General features: G+C 39.6%; 2 protein-coding genes across 9 annotated transcripts in view; both read left to right on the top strand.

The window, feature by feature from the left end:
- CFAP95 (cilia and flagella associated protein 95) overlaps positions 1-7,208 on the top strand; it is a 135,683-nt gene extending 128,475 nt beyond the window's left edge. For all 6 annotated transcript variants that reach the window (XM_047831036.1, XM_047831038.1, XM_047831034.1 and 3 more), the window contains one exon: positions 6,934-7,208. In XM_047831036.1, coding sequence (XP_047686992.1) covers positions 6,934-7,122 — 189 coding nt within the window. In that variant the 3' untranslated portion in view covers positions 7,123-7,208. The remainder of the gene's footprint in view (positions 1-6,933) is intronic.
- Positions 1-21,758, top strand: part of MAMDC2 (MAM domain containing 2) — a 301,858-nt gene that overhangs the window by 19,698 nt on the left and 260,402 nt on the right. The gene's annotated exons all lie outside the window — the stretch shown is intronic.

Here is a 21,758-nt window from a genome sequence, read left to right as displayed (position 1 = left end):
TTTGAGAGTAGGCTGTGCCCCTTTACCTATAAATAGTTCCATGTGATTTTCCTAAGAACAAGGACACATATCTATGGTAATATTTTTAAACTTAGGAATAATTGATGCAGTGTAATTATGTAATTCATAGTCTGTATTCAAATATCATCCATGGTTCCAATACAGTTCTTTATTTTTCCCCAGCCAATATCTACTACTGTGCACAGGGCACTGACCTCTTTCCCAGCCATCTATCCCACAGCACCACATTTCAAATAAAGATTTTGTATTGATGTCATCTCACATTGAAAATGTCTTAAAATGTGACTCATCATTTATCTCCTAAAACAATTCCTCCCTCCATCTCCATGTCTTTCATATTCCTTTTACTGGTTTTAGAACTCTCCCACCATCCAGATTTGAAGCTATAGTTCATCTTTGATTCTTTAGCCCCATTGGCCTGGTGAGTCCTCTAAATTCTTGCCTTTAAATGTGTCTTCTAGTCTGGCTCTGCAAAAGCCATTGTGCGCCGATACCCATTCAGTCCACACTCCAGACAAATTTTACCAGAGATCCTCATCTACCTTAAGGGCCCAGTAAAAGCTTGTGCTGATTATCCTATCTTAAGTAAACGTTGTCAGAACTCAGGGTCGGTGTACCACTAGAACAGTGAACAGCCAACAATGTGTGGTGATTCGCACCTCTGTTTTTATATGCAATTTCTAAACATTTCTTCCCAGTCCCACTAAATAAATGTTGAACATGTACATATTTAAATATTATGTTAGGGTGTGGAAATATAACAACTGTTTACAACTCACATATGCAGAGGAAAAGTGTCTAATGGATAACTGGCCTTCTTCCTGAGCCCACCACCAGTGGGAAAACACTCACCCTTCAATCCATTTACAGCTTAGTCTGATTCTGTAATTTAAATAGTTCCTGTAGGAAGTGTTTGATTTCCCTTTAAAAAAAACTCTCACTTTCTCAGAGATCTCCTCCCATCCTTTGTTTGCAGAAAAGAGCTAACAGCAGAACTGAGACTGTTCTCTCTTAAAAAGCCTGCTTGCAAGGTTGGCCCTTGTCTGGCATCTAGAAACTTGACTTTTGGGACTAGAACTCCCTAATGAGAGTGGTTCACTGCACCTAAACAGTTTGTGCAAACAATATGGTTCATGTTGAACACCTGCTTTCCTTCTGGGAGTCTGGAATTTTGCTAGGCAAAGAGCATGCCTGTGACCAGCCCCTGAGAAAAACCTTGGCTACTGAGGCTCTAATGAGCTTCCCCAGTAAACAGTATTTCACAATCCGTTGCTGAGGAAATTAAGTGCATCCTGTGTGACTCACTGGGAGAGGACTCTTGGAGGTTTGCACCTGGTTTCCTCTGGATTTCAGCCTGTGTGCCTTTTCGCTGATTTTGCTCTGTATCCATTTGCTGTAGTAAATCATAACCACAAATACAACTACATGTTGAGTCCTGTGGTTCCTCCTAGAAATCACTGAATCCAGGGATAGTCTTGAGAACCCCAACACATCCTACTTTTTCTCCATGTGGCAGATTGTCATTCTCCCCAAATGGTGCGATACATGTGGTCATCCCACATGCCCTTACAATGTGATTTGGATACTCCTTCCATTGAAAGGCAGAGTCCTTATCACCTCCCCTAGGACTGGGTGAACCGTGACTATGGTAGAAGTGATGCTATGTGACTTTGGAGGCCAGGTGATAAAAAGCAATGCAGTTTCCTCCTGGTTCTCTCAGTGCCACTGCCATTCTCAGAACCCAGGCACCATGTTGAAGGCCCAAGCAGGCATGCGAGGAGGACCTGTATCATTGTTTCAGTCAACAGCCCTAGCTGAGGTCCCAGCGGGCAGCCAGCATCAACCACCAACCGGAGTGAGGGATGTTTGTAACCCCAGCCCTCAAGTCACTCCCAGCTTTCAAGTCTTCTCTGTTGAGGCCTCAGATATTGTGGAGCAGAGAGATGCTGTCTTTGTTATGCCTTTTCCAAATTCCTAACCCAAAGATTCTGGAAATGGGTATTGTTTTGTACTGTTGTACATGGGTTGGCCTGTTTGTTACACAGTAATGGTAACTAGGACTCTCCCTAAGATGGTATCCAGGTATATGGAGAGGGGGATGTGCCTTAGCATCCTGATGCCAGAGGGCAAGAGTAGGATTTTTGTGTGTGCTGTTGTCTGCCTGTTCTGGTCTCTGGGATGATGTCCCTAGTCCACCTGGCCGCTCTTTTCCTTGCTGGCATTTGTGGCTAAAGTCTGTGGACATTGAACCGTCCGTCTTTTTCTATTTCTCACTCTTTCTCTCTGGGCTAGCTTAGATCCCAGATGGCTTTCTTGGGATAACTCAGCCTCGTTTCCACTCCCATAAATACCGTGGACCCCACAGAAGACTTCTGTGATTCCCATTCAGCCCCAGCTCCAGTGTTCAGCTCTGCAGCTCCTGTTAGTAACCCCCTCTGCAGACTCCCCACAGGATGCCAAAAGTGACTCAGAGTCTCCCTCTGCATAAGTATGATGCCCCACCAGCGTGGGTGTGGTGGCCTCCAGGCAGATGAAAGGGCAGCCTGAGATGGTCAGTTTCAAGAGTTCTCATGAGGGATGGGGGCCCCTCTTATGCCTTTCCATCATTACTCTGATTTGTCTCATGTACTTCCCTCTGTCCGGGTCAGAGGGACTCTGCTGGCTTAAAGTCTGGGAAAGGGAAAATTGGGAAATACATTGGCTGTCTCTGCCATCCTGCTTTTCCCTTTTCTCTTGTTTTCTCATTCCTGTAATTCCCCAGACTCTTCCCTATCTTCCGACTATTCATTCCAACCTTTGGTTAAGCCTTAACGAAAGGATATTTTTTTCTATACATTTGGAGAACTCTATAATGTGAAGTCTTCCAGGCCTGGACATTGGTATTCTAAAGTCCTCACATGGGGCGCCTGGGTGGCGCAGTCGGTTAAGCGTCCGACTTCAGCCAGGTCATGATCTCGCGGTCCGTGAGTTCGAGCCCTGCATCGGGCTCTGGGCTGATGGCTCAGAGCCTGGAGCCTGTTTCCGATTCTGTGTCTCCCTCTCTCTCTGCCCCTCCCCCGTTCATGCTCTGTCTCTCTCTGTCTCAAAAATAAATAAACGTTAAAAAAAAAACAACAAAAAAAACTAAAGTCCTCACAATTGTGAGTGGTTTGCAAGGCTATTATCTTGCTGAAAAATCCTATTTTGCATATTAGAAGCTGATACTACTTTGCCCCTTGGTTAGCATTTTATTCTGAAACAAATTTTGATCTCACCTTGGGCAAATGACTGGTTACACACAGAAAGGGCAAAACTACGCATCATTTTGAAATGATTACCCCCTGTATACTTGATTTGAGTGGCACACTAAATTACTTCTTGTTTAAGACTCCTACCATCTCAATTTGGCCTTGGGTCTAAGCTGCAGTCACTATTAAGGTCCTTTAAGGTGGCTCTTGGTACAGCTGTTTTATTCTAGTTTGTGCCTTTAGTATTAAACTTTGAAAAACCATTCTTGCTCTGCTTTCATATAATAGTTATACCTTCCTGGATCCCAGCAGTGTGTTCTTATTGTCCTGTTTTATTTACCTATTCCATATTCACATTCTTCTAATTCTTGATTATATATTTAGTCACAAATTTATTGTTTGCCTTTATTCCTACTATAAATACGTACTTGTCCTACTTCCTTGGTTTTGGCCATTTTTTTTTTTTGCTCTGATTCTTAGTACTTCAGTGTTCCAACATTACCTATTATTCAGGTACACATTAGTTAGGATGTTTTTAGTAGGTTGTACAAAATCCAACTCAGGTCAGACAATAAAAGCAATTTATTGGTTTACGCTTTTTTTTGGAAAAGTCATGTTTCAGTAAAGGATTGATACAGCACTGTCATCATGCTTCTTACTGACTCTCAAATATGCCTTTTATGGTGTTGGTTTCATGCTAAACTGATTGTAGGAGCAGTACCAATAGCAACCTGGGCTAGATGCTTCCTCATTTCCAGTAATAGAAAAAGAGTTTCTTGCCTCCAAACCACTGAACAAAAGTCTTGGGCTTTACTTTATTTGGACAAACTCAAAACACATGCCCAACACTGGATCAATCACTGAGATCACTGAGAGTGGACGTGAGATTATTATAATTGTCATAGGCCAGTTACATTCTGCCCCTAGAGCTTGCAGTAGGATTGATCTACCCAAATCGTGTAGCCGTCACACAATGGGGGGGTGGGAGAAGTGGATTTAGGGTTAACTGGAGTCATTTCTTAAAGTTTTCATGAGCTAATTATACTCACGTCTTCCCAACCCAATATTTACTGACCTCACTTTGATAGCATGAAGTCAGCCATAGCGGGAGTATTTACAACACAGAATTTGGCAATTATCACAAATAAGTTGTGTGTTTTTTTTTTCTGGTGGGGAACTCACTTACCAATATACCTCTGATGATAGAAGGGACTCAATTTCATGTGTGTACGAGTAGGCAGTAGTCTCTTAACTAGTTTTCCTAACTTTTGGATTGCTCACCCCTACTTATCCACTTTTAAAAAATAATAGCTTTGTTGAGATATAAGTCACATGCCATAAAATCCACCCTGTAAAAGTATGCAAGTCAGTGATTTTTGTATATACATAGGGTCATACAATCAGCAGTTTTGGAACATTTTCATCACCCCCAAAATAAATTCCATATGCATTTTATTAGTCACATTTCTCAACAGATAGATAACCACTAGGATAGACAGAAAGAGAGAGGAGAGGGAGACAGATTGATTTATTTTAAGGAATTGGCTAATGCAATATGGAGGATGAGAAGTCCCACAACGTGCTGGCTGCAAGTTGGAAACCTAGGGAAGCTGGTGGCTGTAATTCATTCCAAGTCTGAAGGCCCGAGAACCACGTACCAAGAGCAGGATAAGATGAATGTCCCAGCTCAAGCTATCAGGCAGGAAGGGACTGAATTCTTTCTTCCACTGCCTTTTTCTTCTATTCAGGTCCTCAGTGGATTGGAAGATGCCCTCCTACATTAGGGAAAGCAAATTGCTTTACTGAGTGTGCAGATTCAAATGCTGATCTCGTCTAGAAACACCCTCACAGACACAACTCACAAATAATGCTTAGCAAATGCCTGGGTGCCCCGTGATCTATTGGCCACTGCACTCATTAACAGTCTCTCCTCATTCTCCCCCTCCCCCAGCTCCTCACAAAGTTAATTTCTATCTCTGTGGACATTCTTTAGAAGGAATCATACAATGTGTAGTTTTTTGGTTTAGTTTCCTTCACTTAGCATAATGTTTTCACGGTTCATCTATGCTACAGCATGTGTCAGTATTTTGTTCACTTTATTACCAAATAATGTTTTTTCACTGTATGAATAGATCACATTTTGTTTATCCATACATCAGTTAATGATATGTGAATTCTTATTGTCATTCTAATTCTAATTACTGTTGTGGAATCTGATCATTTCTACCTTCAGTCGTCAATACCTTCTTGCTGCCAGAATCCTTTTCTTAAAACATCACATTTAATCGTTTCACCTACCTGATCAAAATAAATCATCCTCTCTGCCTAGGGGATGCTAGAGAAACACGTTGACCCTGAATTTGAAGCTCCCTTTAGTTTGACAGAAGCTGGTGTAGGAATGAGCAGACCCTGCCTCCCTTTGAGCAGGCAGGTTTGGCCAGTAATGCTCAAATTTCGTTGGAAGGGCCTCTACCAGACCAAAAACTAATATATGTGCCTCAGAGAAATTAGACACTGCCTCCGAAAAACAAAAGCCCAAACTATACAGAAAATAACATGGATATAATGTAGCTTTAGGATTTTGTGGTTTGTGTTTCTTTTCATCTCCTAATTATTAAGAATTTCATGAGGGTCCTGGAGGGATAATGAATGCATCTTACAGTCAGATAATTAGTTACAAGTCCTGGCTGAATTACTTAATATTGGCATTCCTTAAAATCTCTTTTTCTTGAGATTTTAAGCAATATCTTTTCCTATATGTAAAGTGGGAGTAATAATTCCTATGTCAGAGTCCTGGTATGGATTAAAAGACATAAACACTCAACTATTGTGCCCAACCCATGATAGGCACTCCGTAAATACATTGACCCCATACTTATTGTTATGGTTGAATAAATGGTTACATTTTCCAATTATTTTCAATAAAGCCAATCTAAGATTAGAACTATTTTGATGTTCTTTCATTGTTTTATAGTTCTGGTGATTTAATTTCAATATTGTGTTAGTGCTTTAAAATTAGCACCAATTTGAAGCAGAAATTAGATAGTGAGTTCAAGGGCTTTATGTCCCTTGTCTACCATTATCCTTGATGTAATCTGAGAGAATCAATATTCCCTTTTGGAAATGGTCAATGACAGTATCTCATTTTATTACAACGGAAGTTTCTATGAAGTGATTTAGGGATAAATACCTTAAACATTATACTGGGTTATCCTGAGGTAAATTTCTCAGAGGAATGAACCCTTGAGTTTGGCATTTACTGGCAAGTCACTTGATAGCGACTATGAAAGATACAACCCAAGATAATATTCTTTGAAATAATTATAACTTATATTCAGTTTAAAAAGATGTTGAATGATAGGTAAATTGTAATTGTTTTGGTCTTACGTAGATGATCATGAAATTTAAACTGTTCTTTGTGCCATATATTTATGGTTTAGAAAAATTTTACCTGTATAACAATTCATCTTTTTAGCTTTATAAATAAAAGAACTAGATTCTTCTTTCAGAATTAAAGTATTTGTAAATGAAACAATAGCCATATTTTCATTGAAGCATTTGTAACTTGAGAAATTAATTGTGTGAAAATTAAACTTGGATCTTAAGATCAACTTTTAGAAATCACTCGTTTTTACGTATTTTGGTCATTCAATATTATTTCTCTTTCTCCCCCTCTCCCCCATAGGATTATCCTTGTCAAGATGATTATTCAATAGTCCACAGAAAATGCCGTTCTCAGTTCACAGATCTAGATGGTTCCAAAAGATTTGGCATCAACACTTGGCATGATGAAAGTGGGATTTATGCTAATTCATATATAAAACAAAAACTCTACCCATTAACTGGTGGTCCTATTGTCCCCTTTTTAAAATAATATATGGAATCAGATTCTCTAACTAATGAAAGAATAATGGATATAACAGTTGATTTGCTATCCTAATAAATGCAATGGAAATGGTGTTACTATAGTAGATTCCTTTAAAAACAATATCTTAAATATTCTAGGCCATCATGTATATATCCTTCTTCTCATAAAGATACTCTGGTATTTCCCAAAGTTTAATGTGTATACCAGGGAAGGTGTACAACACAATTCTAGATGGTAATTGCTGGAATTTTCTTTTATTTATGGACTATGTATTTATTTTAAATTTTATTAGAAAAAATGTATAAAGCTAGCACAGTCAACCTTATGATTGCTTAGAATGGATAAATTTTTTAAAAAGTAACCCAACTTAAATTCCACTTTTAAGGGAAAATAACATACATGGTACTCAGATTTGACATGAAAGTCAAATGGCTGAAGTTTGGGCAACACGGGAGAGAGAGAAAGAGAGAGAAAGAGAGAGAGAGAGAGTTGCAGTGGAGGTGGGGTGTGTATCTATTTATAGACTTTGGTTTATCTATGCTGGCTAACTGCAGTGTGGATTGTTTATTCAGCATAGTGCTTTTCCTTATTTAAGACAATACTTTTTGAGCATATGGAATAGGAGAGATGTAGCCAGAATCTTAGTGAAACTTTAGGGTTTGATGGGAAAACTTTAGGGTTTGATGTCTGCATCTAATATTATATTTAGAAGAAATCTTAGCAGTTGTTTTGACTTAACATCCCATTTTACAGATAAGCAAACAGAAGCTCACAGAGATTTAAACAGGTTGCCCAGAGGTACATAGATAGCAGATTCTAATTGATTTTTGAAGTACCTGTGACCTTTTCTTTCTTTGGAGGGTGAGTTTAACTATTTGGTCAGCCTAGGATTAATTTGCTGTCATTATTTTCTTTAAAATGTAAATTCATGAAATAGCACTTATGATAAATGCTAATTTAGCATTGCCTCCAACTCTTGATCAGCAAATTATGGTGGAGACCATAAGCCTTGTGAGTGGAGAAATGATAACTAATAAAGAAAAAGAAAATGTGGATATGCCTGGTAAGCATTCATCAGCAGAATTTGACTATAATTTCTTGCTGCTTTAAAGTATGTGTCTGGATGTACACACAATATACATATATATATTATACATAAATGTATATTATAAGCGTAATGTTAATTCTTTTTCTTATTTTTAATTGAAGTATAGTTGATATACACTATTATATTAATTTCAGGTGTACAACTTAGTGATCTGACAATTATATACATTACAATATACTCACTATGGTAAGTGTAGTTGCCATCTGTCACCATAAAGAGTTACTATAATATTTTTGGCTATATTCCCTATGTTATACTTGTCATCCTCTTAGCTTATTTATTTTAGGACTAGAAGTTTTACCTCTTTTATTTTTGAGAGAGAGAAAGAGAGAGCGCATGCACAAGTTGGGGAGGGGTAGAGAGAGAGAGGGAGACAGAATCCAAAGCAGGCTGCAGGCTCTGAGCTGTCAGCTCAGAGCCTGACGTGGGGCTCGAACCCACAAACCCTGAGATCATGACCTGAGCCAGAGTCAGAAGCTTAGCCAACTGAGCCACCCACGCGCCCCTGGAAGCTTGTACCTTTTAATCTCCTTCACCTATTTCACCTATTCTTCACCACTACCCTTCCCTCTGGCAACTACCAGTTTGTTCTCTGTATTTATGAGTCTTTTTCTGTTTGTTCATTTGTTTGGTTTTAGTTTCCACATATAAGTAAAATCGTACAGTATTTGCCTTTCTCTGTCTGACTTATTTAACTTAACGTAATACCCTCTAGGTCCATCCATGCTGTTATGAATGGCAAGATCTCATTTTTTTTTTCATCGCCAAGTAAAAAAAAGCCACTGAAAAAAAAAGGTGTACCACATCTTTATCTGTGCATCTATCAGTGGACGCTTAGGTTGGCTATTATAAATGATGCTGCAATAAACACAGGGGTGCATATATCTTTTTGAATTGGTGCTTTCATTTTCTTTAGATAAATACCCAGAAGTACAATTACTGGGTTAATAGTATTTCCAGTATTTGCATTTTTAATTTTTTGAGGAACCTGCATACTGTTTTCTATTGTAGCTGCACCAATTTACATTTCTACCAACAGTACAAAAGGGTTCCCTTTTCTCCATATCCTCACCAACACTTGTTATTTCTTATCTTTCTGATACTAGCCATTCTCACAGGTATGAGGTAATATTTCATTGTGATTTTGCTTTGCATTTCCTTGAGAATTAGTGATATTGAGCATCTTTTCCTCTTTCTGTTGGCCGTTTGTATGTCTTCTTCAGAAAAAGACATGCCCCTCTGCCCGTTTTTCAATCAGATTATGTGTTTTTTATGTTGAGTGGTAGAAGTTCTTTATATATTTTGGAGACTAACCCCTTATTGGATATATCATTTGCAAATATCCTCTCTTATGCACTTGGTTGCTTTTTGTTTTGTTGACGGTTTCACTGTGCAAAAGTGAAACTTTTTTAGTTCCATGTAATCCCAAATGTTTATTTTTGCTTTTGTTTCCCTGACCTGAGGAGACAGATCCAGAAAAATATTACTAAGACTAATGTTTAAGAGTTTACATATGCCTATGTTTTCTCTTGGCAGTTTTTGTTTTCAGGTCTTACATGTAGGTCCTTAATCCATTTCGAGTTTATTTTTGTGTATGGTGTAAGAAAGTGACCCAGTTTCATTCTGTTGCATTAAAATGTTAATTCTTTATATATTGCCTATTGTAGTGGCTACCTGCCTAGGATTACCTTTCCTTCCACCAACTATAAATTCAAGTTTAATCACCCCTAACACTCAGTAACATATCTAGGGTAGACAGCTGTTTGAAGTATGCAAATATAAATGAATAGCTTCTCATCATTTGGTTTTCTTCCCTTTTTGTAAGGAAAAAGTCTTAATGGCCATATCATTATCTTTGAACAATGCCTGGTACCTAGAAAATAAGATTAATCTGCTTTAGCAGAAATTCTGTATTATCAGAATGACTAACATCACAGTTTCCATAATTGGCCTACGTGTACCATGAGGGATCCACGTAGAAATCTGCTTTGGGAGGAGCCTGGGTGGCTCAGTCAATTAAGCATCCAACGTCGGACTCAGGTCACAGTCTCGCCATTCATGAGTTCAAGCCCTGCATTGGGCTCTGTGCTGACAGCTCGGAGCCTGGAGCCTGCTTCAGATTCTGTGTCTTCCTCTCTCTCTGTCCCTTCAGCACTCGTGGTCTGCCTCTGTCTCTGTTTCTCTCAAAAATAAACATTAAAAAAAATCCACTTTGGTTTGGTCTAGAAGGAGAATAAGAGATTATATTTGAACTAGTGAAGTAAAATGGCACACTGAAATAAAGAATACAGCAGAGATTTGCTCCATTCCAAATATTCACTTGCCATCCATTAGTGAATGAGTGAATGTTGGACTGAATGAACTTTACAATATTACTCTGAAACCCAGGTCTTATAGGTGCAAGTATTTTGTATTGCTTTGAATTTCTTTAGATAACTGCTTCAGTGGTTTCTCTTGTTAGTATCAAAGACCATTTGAAACAAGAAAAATTGGAGCTTTGATTTGATCATTGGAAATGTCTTCTTTAGAAAGTAACCACACAGCCTATTTATTTCCACATGCATACTTTATAGGATTTCACCCAAGGCACCAAAATAACAACTATCTCTTGTGTGTTGTGTGTATTTATATTGTGTGTGTGTATGTGTGTGTATCTATCTATCTATCTACACACACACACACACACACACACACACACACACACACAAATTTGTTCCATAGCTTCCTTTTGGCCCTTGTGTCTGTTCTGTCAGACCTGTTGGTGTGAGCCCACCATGGCAGATGCAGACTGCTGTGGGGAGTGTGGGAGATTGGTTGGGCAAATCCTAAGTAGATCTACTGCAGTGGTGGTTCTTTTTTTTTTTTTAATTGTCAATTTACCTAACATACGGTGTAGTCTTGGCTTTAGGAGTAGATTGCCATGATTCATCACTTGCATACAACACCCTTTGCTCATCCCAACAAGCGCCCTCCTCAATACCCATCACCCACCACCCCCATCAACCCTCAGTTTGTTAAAGAGTCTCTTATGGTTTGCCTCCCTCTCTGTAACTTATTTTTCTTTTCCTTCTGCTATGGTCTTCTGTTAAGTTTCTTAAATTCCCCATATGAATGAAATCATATGATATCTGTCTTTCTCTGACTGACTGACTTCATCTAGCATAATACCCTCCAGTTCCATCCACATTGCTGCAAATGGCAAGATTTCATTCTTTTTTATTTCTGAGTAGTATTCTAGTGTGTGTGTGTGTGTGTGTGTGTGTGTGTGTGTGTGTATACACACACACCACATCTTCTTTACCCATTCATCAGTTGATGGACATTTGGGCTCTTTCCATAAATTGGCTATTGTTGATAGTGCTGCTATAAACATTGGGGTACCTGTACCCCTTCGAATCACCACTCCTGTATCCTTTGGATAATTCCCATAATGGTGGTTCTTGAGTTAAATTTGGCTTACAGGTAAGTTTTGTATGGTCTTCATGATGTTTTTCTTCATTAATTAAAAGAAATCAAGGCAAATTAAATAAATTAGGAGATTTTACTTAAATGTCTGGATTTCCATGCCCTTGACAAATTGGCAGATCTGGCAGCAGAAGGCCTCATTTTAATACAGCAACAATCAGCAGGGGGGAAAGCATTCTTTTGATGCGGGCTAAGATCATCATTTTGCTGCAGTTCTTACCTGGTACACTTCACTCATTTATGGAGGCCTTGTGACCCTTTACCTAAGGAGGGGCAGGACAAACATGAAATAATTAAGTTGTGTAGCGGAGGGGAATGGATAGCAGAAAAATGGCAAAACTGGCAGCTTCTTGGTTACTAAGGTTAGGTTAGTAAAGGTAGAGACTGAATCCTAGTAGAAGGGACATAGCAAATCTGGTTGAGTTCGAATAGGAGTCAAGATCCCAGGGTATGTGATGAAGAAAATAGAGATGGGGAGTCAGCCAGGGGCTTCACTTTAGAAGTACAGAGGAACCTCAAATCCACTGGATTATACTAGAAATCCATTTGGCAGTGAGGGAGGAAGTAAGCATACTAGACCCAACCCCTGGGATGTGGAGATGGCAGATGAAGATAAGTAGGGCCTGGCCAGCTTACTGGTTTACTTAGAAAGGAAAGCCCTGGATAACAGTGTTCCAGAAGTATAGGGAAACTCCAGATTCATAAGACCCCAGGCAGGAATGGGAAGATACTTTCTCAAAGCTGTGTTGACCAGCAGCTGACTTTATTTCAGTGACAGTGGTGGACAATTTGCCAAGAACTGGAAGCCTACTCCCAAATAGCTGAGGTGGGACAAACATGAGGCAGCCATTATATGTCAAAGTGGAAAACCCAAAATCTCACACAGTAAATTAGTGTTCCCAATTAAGATCATAAGCTTTATAACATTTTCGTAAGCTTTTGTTGAGATATGATTCTGAACCATCAACTTCACCCTTTTAAAGTGTATGATTCAATGCTTTTTGGTATTTTCACAGAGTTGTGCTCCCATCACCACAATCAATTTTAGAACATTTTCATCACACCTAAAAGAAATTCCATATCCATTAGCTGTTATTCCCCATTCCCTCCCAAGCTCTCAGTCCTAAGCAACCATTAATCTACTTTCTTTCTCTATAGATTTGCCTATTCTGAATATTTTAAGTGAAATCATACACTGTGTGGTCTTTGTGACTAACTAGTTTCTTTCACTTAGCATAATGTTTTCAAGCTTCATCTATGTTGAATGAAGTTGTCAGTACTCATAAAGATATACTACAATGTATCCATTCATCAGTTGATAGACGTTGGGTTACTTCTACCTTTTAGCTGTTATGAATAATGGTGCTGTGAATATTCGTGTATGAGTTTTTGGGTGAATGTATGTTTCCATTTCTCTTGGGTATATACCCAGGAGGGGAACTGCTGTGTCATATGGGAGCTCTGTTTAATCTTTTGAGGAACTGCCGAATTATTTCCTAATGTAGTTTTACCATTTTACATTTTCACTAGCAGTGCATAAGGGCTCCAATTTTTCCATATCCTTACCAACATCTGTTGTCTTCCATTGTTTTGATCATAGCCATTCTAGTTGGTGAGAAGTGGGGTCTCATTGCAGTTTTCCTTTGTATTCCCCTAATGGCCAATGCTGTTGAACATCTTGCCATGTGCTTATTGGCTATTTGTATATCTTCTTTGGAGAAATCTTAATTCATATCCATTTTCCATTTTTAACTGGGTTATTTATCTTTCAAGATCATAACATTTTGTAACATAATTTTTTAAAAAATGGTACACATAATCTAAAAAAAAAAAAAAAAGATTTTCGTACTGAACTTGAGAAGCAGCCTGGAAGATTTCATTTAGAATCAAATATTGGAATTTCTGTTACAAAGTGACAATATTTGAAAATGAAGAGAATCCTGGAAAATTTTGGAGGCAGGCACTGTCGTGTGAAGATTTAGAATGCACGGGTGTGTGTTTAACCAGTGTTTTTGATAATGTTGATACAGTAAGTCAAAGTAATACTGAGATTATTTGTGAAATGCTATGGAAATGTATTTTTTTTATTAAACATTTTTTAAAATGTAATTTATTGTCAAGTTAGCTAGCATACAGCATATAAAGTGTGCTCTTGGCTTTGGGAGTAGATTCCCATGATTCATTGCTTACATACAACACACAGTGCTCATCCCAACAAGTGTCCCCCTCAATGCCCATTACCCATTTTCCCTGCTCTCCACCCTTTCCACCCTCAGTTTGTATTTAAGAGTCTTTTATGGTTTGGCTCCCTCTCTGTAACTATATATTTTTTTTCTTTCCCTTCTCCCATGGTCATCTGTTAAGTTTCTCAACTTCCACATATGAGTGAAAACATATGATATCTGTCTTTCTCTGACTGACTTACTTCACTTAGCCTAATACCCTCCAGTTCCATCCACATTGCTGCAAATGGCAGGATTCCATCCTTTCTCATTGCCAAGTAGTATTCCATTGTATATATAAACCAAATCTTCTTCATCCATTTATCAGTTGATGGACATTTGGGCTCTTTCCATAAGTTGGCTATTGTTGGTAGTGCTGCTATAAACATTGGGGCACACGTACCCCTATGAATCAGCACTCCTGTATCCTTGGGATAAATTCCTAATAGTTCTATTGCTAGGTCATAGGGTAATTCTATTTTTAGTCTTTTGAGAGACCTCAACACTGTTTTCCAGAGTGGCTGCACCAGTTTGCATTCCCACCAACAATTCTCTTTTTCCATGTTGTCGCCAACATCTGTTGTTTCCTGAGTTGTTAATTTTAGCTACTCTGATTGGTGTGAGGTGGTATGTTAATGTAGTCTTGATTTGTATTTTGTAGAAATGTATTCTTTAATTTTTTTATTACATATTTCTACTTTTCACCTATCAGGATAGTAACTTAGGCTTGCTGTCTAGGAATCAAACTCATCTCATTTTCCAACACTCTTCCCTCATACTAAAATCTCCCCTCTAAGCAGTGGATCTTAATCTGTTGTGTTCATGAGCACCTTTGACAGTCTAAAGAAATCCAGACCTTTTACCCTGTAAAAGTTACAAATATTCCTGTGAAGAGAACATTGGGAAACACTCTGACGTCATAAGTAATTAAGCTTTCCTCTGGAAGATGATGAAATAAATTGTGAATGTTTAGCAAGCTACTATTAAGGTCTGTGTGTGCATTTCTAGAAGACAAAGTATACATGTATGTACACACACACAGTGTATTTTTGTAGGGCAACCACAAAAGAGAATATGTAATTTTATCAACTAGCATTTGCTAACCATGTGGTCTCCTGGGTGGCCTCTCTAGTCTGGGTGGCAACAACTGGGGCTGGATGGTCTGGAATGGTCTCACTCACCTGACTGGCTCTTGGCTCAGAGTGAGCTGGAGGTCAGGGATGCCCTTGCTGGGGGTCATTCATCATGAAGCGGAGAGGCTGAGCAGCAGACTGGGCTTGTTCACATGGTGATGGCGAAGTCCCCAAGAGCAGCGTGTGGGGAAGCCTCTGTGCACAAGGCTTTTCAAACATCTGCCTGTGTCATATTTACTACAGCCCGACTGGAGCACGTCCTGGGGCCATCCCAGAGTCGTAGGTGGGTTCTCCCAAAGAGTGTGGATAAGAGGGGGTAGTTTGGTCCATTTGTACAGTCTACCAGAGTACTGTTGTACTCTTGTGAGAAGTCCTTTTCTGTACAGAAATTGTGCCTCTTCCCTTTAGTATTTCTTTTTTTTTAATTTTTAATGTTTATTTATTATTGAGAGAGAGAGAAAGACAGGGTGTGAGCACAGGGGAGGGGCAGAGAGAGAGGGAGACATAGAATCCAAAGCAAGATCCAGGCCCTGAGCTGTGAGCACAGAGCCCGACGCGGAGCTTGAACCCACAAACTCTGAGATCATGACCTGAGCTGAAGTCTGATACTTAACCAACTGAGCCACCTAGGCTATCTCCCCACTTGGTACTTCTATAAGAGAAACAGAGAGACCTTTTCCATTTGTCTTAAGTTGGTAACATAATTTGGTGGCTTTTTTTTGTTGGTTTTTATGTTTTTGTTTTTGTTTTTTTGTCACTTCAGACCCTTGCTCCTGTCATTGACAGTCCTCACAATGCTTATGGGTTGGGATAACTCTTCCAGGCCCACTCCTAAGACAAAGTGAACGCTCCAATCAGGGTTCACTGGATAGCTGAGATAGCTAGCTGAGAACTGTGAAGTTCCTTCTTTGGTAGACAGCTGGAAATAGCAAGTAGAGAATAAAGGAACACGAAAAATAACCTGTTGACTTCTATCTCCTACTGTCCTAGAACTATCTCATTGCAATGAAAGGATCAAAGCAGTTGGCACATTGTAGGATAGCGTCATCCACCCAAAATACTTCATACCTTTCCAGGAGCTTTATGGATACCCCGGAACCCAGTCATCCAGGGTTGGAAGTTGGAGAAGGCAACAGTTACATGGGAGAGGAACATGACCTGAGTTTTCTAGAGGTTAAGGTCAGGGGCCAGACGTAGTATAGAATTTCCAGGTCTAGAGTCAGCTAACAGGGTTGAGAACCAACATGTGCCAGTGCTTTTAGTATATTTACATAATTCCATCATCACAACAACTTAATGGATATGGTATACGTGTGTGTACATGAATGTGTGTGTGTGTGTGTGTGTGTGTGTGTGTATGAATGTGTGTGTGTATGATTATCATTACTTCTGTTTGGCATTTAAGCTTCCAATTGGTGAAGTGACTTTTGGAATTAGAACCAAGACCCCTAAAAATAAGCCCAGAACTTTCTTTAGATGCTCACTGTTAAGACAAATATGATTCAACTCTTAGTGATTAAGGAAATACTGTTCATTTAGCCTGTGACTTTTCAGTGGCCCATATTCTGGGCAGTTTGCCAAGTGGTCACACAATCCATGTCCCACCGATTCTCCCAACAGAAAATCAGCTCTGTACTTCCGTAGCCTGACCACTTTCTACCTGGTATTGTATGGATGTGCAGCCTTGTTTTCCCATATTATTCATTGGCCATTGTTTTTATGAATCAGAGTTAAAGTGTGAGAGAAGTAAGCATGCTATGGACTCAGAGAGGCTCAAAACATAAAATTGTGACTTTTTTTTTTTTTTTACTGTTTTGAAAAATATGCTTATCCCCAGTGAAATAGTCCCTAATCCTCTCCCCAAGTCCGGAATCGGTTGCTTCCTCCACCATTTGTGACTTTTGTATGAGTCTCTCATGGCACTCACCTGATTATCTTATGGCCATTTCACAGGGGTTCTTGAAGAGTAGGGATCATTTCTACTCATCTGGGGGCCACGTGTTTCTAAAGCACAGTGGGCACTCAGAAGTGCTGAAGGAATTCGCATAAAGACCCCTGTCATAATCCTATGCCGTTAGGAATGAGTGCATGGGTAACTGATAATTGCAATCCATGGAATCGGAACGGCTTTGGCTAGAAGGATTCAGATAATTAGCATGTTTGTATTACCAAGGGCTTCAGTGGTAGTCTTGGGAAATGGGAGGAGTTGGCAAAATTGGCCTAAGAAAGTTTCATGCACCGAGGGTAAAACAGTTTGCCAGAGCTTCCGTCATTCCGACTGCAATCATTCTTGCAGTAAAACACTGTTCATCTGTAAGCCAGAGCACCAATCAGAACAAACACCGCTCCTGTGGCAGGTAAAAGTTGAATGCTATCATGTGATAGGCACGATACAGGCAGCTGCTGAGCCTGAGGGCTGAAAAGATGGTGTGGAAGAGGGGCTGAGAATAAAATTGTTTTAAGGAAATGCTGCACCAAAGAAAAAGCAGTGTGCACACTGCCTTTCTGTGGTCCACAACCACTGTTACATATTCAGTTATCTAAAGTGTAACTGCCCACAGAAGCTATAAACTTGGAGGACAGTGGTGCTGAATTGGATGTTTGAGACATAATGTTTAAAGTGGTATAATTTGCCTCTTTGTGTTTGCCTCAAGCCTCCTCACTTAAATTTCTTAGTACAGAAAATGAAATTGTTCTGTAAGTTCGCTAAAGGTTACTGGCGACAACTCATTATATCCCTGCTCATGGTGCCTTGTCTTTATTTTATGGGCTTGAAAAATATTTATGAATAAGTGACAGAGTTTTGTCATTTTTGTATTCCCCTGAACACAAACACCACGTGGTTCTTACAAGTCACTTTCCTATCACAGACTGGGAACGGACAGCAGCCGTCTCGGAGAAGTAAAACAAGCTCTCTCCCCCCCAAGAAAGCTGCAATATATAATCAAAATGAGGTATGGGAATGACATTCAAGTTTGACTTCTTCACAGTGTACCTATTTACAGCACATGGATGACCAAGAATTAACCATGGGATAGGTATTCTATTGAGTTGCAATTCAAAGAAAAAAATTACACAGGGGGCGCCTGGGTGGCTCCGTGGGTTGAGCATCTGACCTCTGGCTCAGGTCATGATCTCATGGTTGGTGAGTTCGAGCCCCTGTGGAGTTTGCTGCTGTCAGCACAGAGCCTGCTTTGGATCCTCTGTCTCCCTCTCTCTGCCCCTCCCCTCCTCATGTACGGACTCTCACTCTCTCAAAAATAAATAAAACATTAAAAAAGAAAAAAAATACTAATGATAGGTGCCAATTCCCATCTTCCAGGTAAAACTGTTATTTTAAAACTCATATTCTCTTTCTGAAAGCTTAATTTATATTACCAGTACCCAGATCTTAGAAAATATAGAAGCTGGCCAAATGGTGAAATTTGAAACACAAAAGGTATGCAGTCTGCAGTCTTGGTGTACAGCAATGAGATGTATTTGTAGAAAAAAAATGCTCTCCTACCCGGGAAACTTTTTCAGAATGCAATTAGGGTGATGTTATTATAGGCATACATTAGTTCACATACTTTTGCCTGCAAGAAACAAAATTATTAAACTGATTTAAACAATAAGCACATTTATGATCTCACCTAACAAGAAGTCCAAGGGTAGGGCAGGTCCCTAGTCTGCTAACATCCAGCCTCTGCACGTATCTTGCCTCTGCCTTCCTCACACTGGCTGCATTGTGGTTGAAGCTGTTGTAGCCATCATGTCCAGACATGAGGATGTCCAGAGGAAAAAGAATGATTGTCTCTCCTTGAGTGCATTTCTCAGGAGTTGGGAAAGCCTCCCCAGACGTCTCTATCATGCAATCTCAGTGGCCAGAATTGGGTTACATGTACATTCCTGAAACCCAACAAGGGGAATGCCATGATTAGGTTAGACAAACCAGAATCTTCTCCTGAGCTTCATGCAAATGGGGATAGCTTCTTCTGGATTCCGTTGCTTGGTTACATCAGGCAAAGCAAGGTCCTGTCAGAAAGACAGAAGGAGGGAAACAGATGTTGGGCAGGTAGCCAACAGAGTCCTCCCAAGGGGTCACCTGGACCCTGGCTATCCCTTTCCTTTTCTTACAAATAGATGCTGTCATGGTACTCTGCCCAAGAAAAATGAGTTTCTCTTAAAAAGTCAAACTACCTTGAGCAAATTGTGTTTTGCTTATTTCCGTTATGGGGGCATGAGGATGCATTATATCATGCAGCATGTGACACTCTACTTGAAAATCTCCATTCAATGTCTCTGCCCTCACACCTCTTCCTCTCCCCCCTTCTCTTGTGTCATCCATTCACCCAAACTCTCACAAGTCTTCTCTCCCCCTTTCTATCTCAGGAATTGAACTCACCCTCACACGTGGGGAAGGTCTGCCTACTATTATTGATTTGAGGACCTGGAAGCCCAGCCTCCACCCTCATATTTATTAAAGTATTCATTTACTCACTAATTGCGGAGAAAATAAATTTTCTTCATAACATTACATACAGAAAAGTCTTTAATACTCTTTATTCTCTTTGGAAGTGTAAATCACTTGAAAACTTGGTATTTTAACTAATATTAGGCAAAGGTTACTTGTGACCTATCTCATGAGTGATTGTAATGGATCGGAGTGCTGAGACTGTATAGTGGAGGACTTTTGATCAATAATCATCAATAACTCCAGCCCTGACCTCTCTCCTGAGCTTGACTCTCACATACACTGCTCATCTGTACCAGAGAGTAATGGAACCTCACTATGTTAAAAATGAAATAATTTTCCATTGCAAACTTGTCCCTCCTGTTTCCTGCTGCTATTAACAGCACCATCCTCCTCCTCCCAACACTTGTCTGAAGTTTCTTCCTCCCTTGTTCTTCATATTAATCTAGCATTTCCCAAAACTGATCTGGGAGTATTGGCATTCCTTGAAGAAAGTGTTACAATCAACAGCAGCAACACGTTGAGAAGCAGGCTTATAAGTATAAAGAACAAACTGGTGATTGCTAAAGGGGAGGGAGGATGGGCGAAATGGGTGAAGGGGACTAAGAGGTGCAAAATGTCATTATGAAATAAATAAGTCACAAGGGTGGAAAGTACAACATAGGATATATAGTCAATAACATTGCAATCATGTATGGTGACAGATGGTGACTGTATACTTACCTTGGTGAGCACTGAGTAATGTATAGAATAGTCAAATTAGGGGCGCCTGGGTGGCTCAATCAGTTGAGCCTCCGACTCTTGATTTCAGCTCAGGTCATGATCTCATGATTTGTGGGTTTGAGCCCCGTGTTGGGCTCTGTGCTGACAGTGCAGAGCCTGCTTGGGGTTCTTGCTCTCTTTCTATTTCTCTTGCTCCCGCTCTCTCAAAATAAATAAACAAACATTAAAAAAAAAAAAGGAATTGTCAAATCAATATGTTGTATACCTGAAACTAATATAGCATTGTATGTCAACTATACTTCAATAATAAATAAATTAATTAATTAATTAATTAATTAATTAAAAATAAATTAAAAAAAGAAATGTTCTGTACTCAAATGTCTGCGGGGAATGCCGTATACCATATCCCTATCTTAGAGCATTATGATGCACATTAAAGACCCTGAAAACTTCTGTAGAACAGAAGGCAATTAAACCCTGTTTCATCTGGCATTTCCCAGATTTACTTCATCACACAATCATTTTTTCAGGGAATATCTGTTCATAGCTCATAGGATCTTAGTATTTCATGGAAAACAGGAGGGAAAACATTGATCTAAGCAATTTTTAATCAAGATGAGGGACAAATTTAATATTTACTTAGTATTTAGTAAGTACCATACACTTTATAGGTGAAGTTGATCTTCTGTTAAATCTCAATGCTAGTAACAAGGGGGGAAGCCCAAGTACTTCTGTTAGTAGGCAGATATAGACAGAAATACAACTTCATGATGGCGACATAAAGTACAGATGTACCTTAAATGTTATAGTAACTGGCATGTACGTGTTCTACACTTTCTCCCTTATTTTTCTAGACAAAGGGTGATGGATAACTCCTTTGTTGGTTCATAACCCTCCAGGAGCTTCCTTGGTGTAATCTAAAATGGGCCCCTCATAAGCAGAGGGCAAAGAGGGCAGGGTGAGACAGAAGAAAGAAGCAGGCCATCCAGGTTGGTAGGTGACAGTTTTAATAAGAGAAAAGGGAACCTACATACAGGCTTGTCTTTGGCAAGCAAGCCTAATGCATCCCCACGCCCACCCTCCAAATCTTGAAAGTTTATAGAGGCCCTAACTGGGCTCAGTCATGGATACCATGCAGGTGCTCTCCACACCACATCACCACCTTATGGCTGTGTCCCTGGAGCAGCCTCTGGGAGAGGGGAAAGGCAAGCAGAACCCACATTTCAAGGACAGGAGACCGGGTGAGAAGCCTCTGAGTGCCTGAGTCCAGTTTACAGGTCAATCTGCAGTCACGTCTTTCTGATGACTTTCCCCAAAGTCCTTCTGCTTTATAGTCTCAAAACTATGCCACATTTCACCTATTTCCATTAAACACCAATAGAACTTGTGGGTTTTTGTTTCAACAATCATTTTAATAAAGGTAAAATTGAGTATTTGTAGATAATAATTCTTATAGTCTATGTTGTACCACCAGACTAAGGACTTAAGGAGACTTTTACCTTAACAATTCATATAAGTGCCTACTAAGTGTTCATTTA

The sequence above is a fragment of the Prionailurus viverrinus genome, chromosome D4 (genome assembly GCF_022837055.1).
Source record: "Prionailurus viverrinus isolate Anna chromosome D4, UM_Priviv_1.0, whole genome shotgun sequence".
Lineage (NCBI taxonomy): Eukaryota > Metazoa > Chordata > Mammalia > Carnivora > Felidae > Prionailurus > Prionailurus viverrinus.
This window is presented reverse-complemented; position numbering and strand designations above follow the sequence as displayed.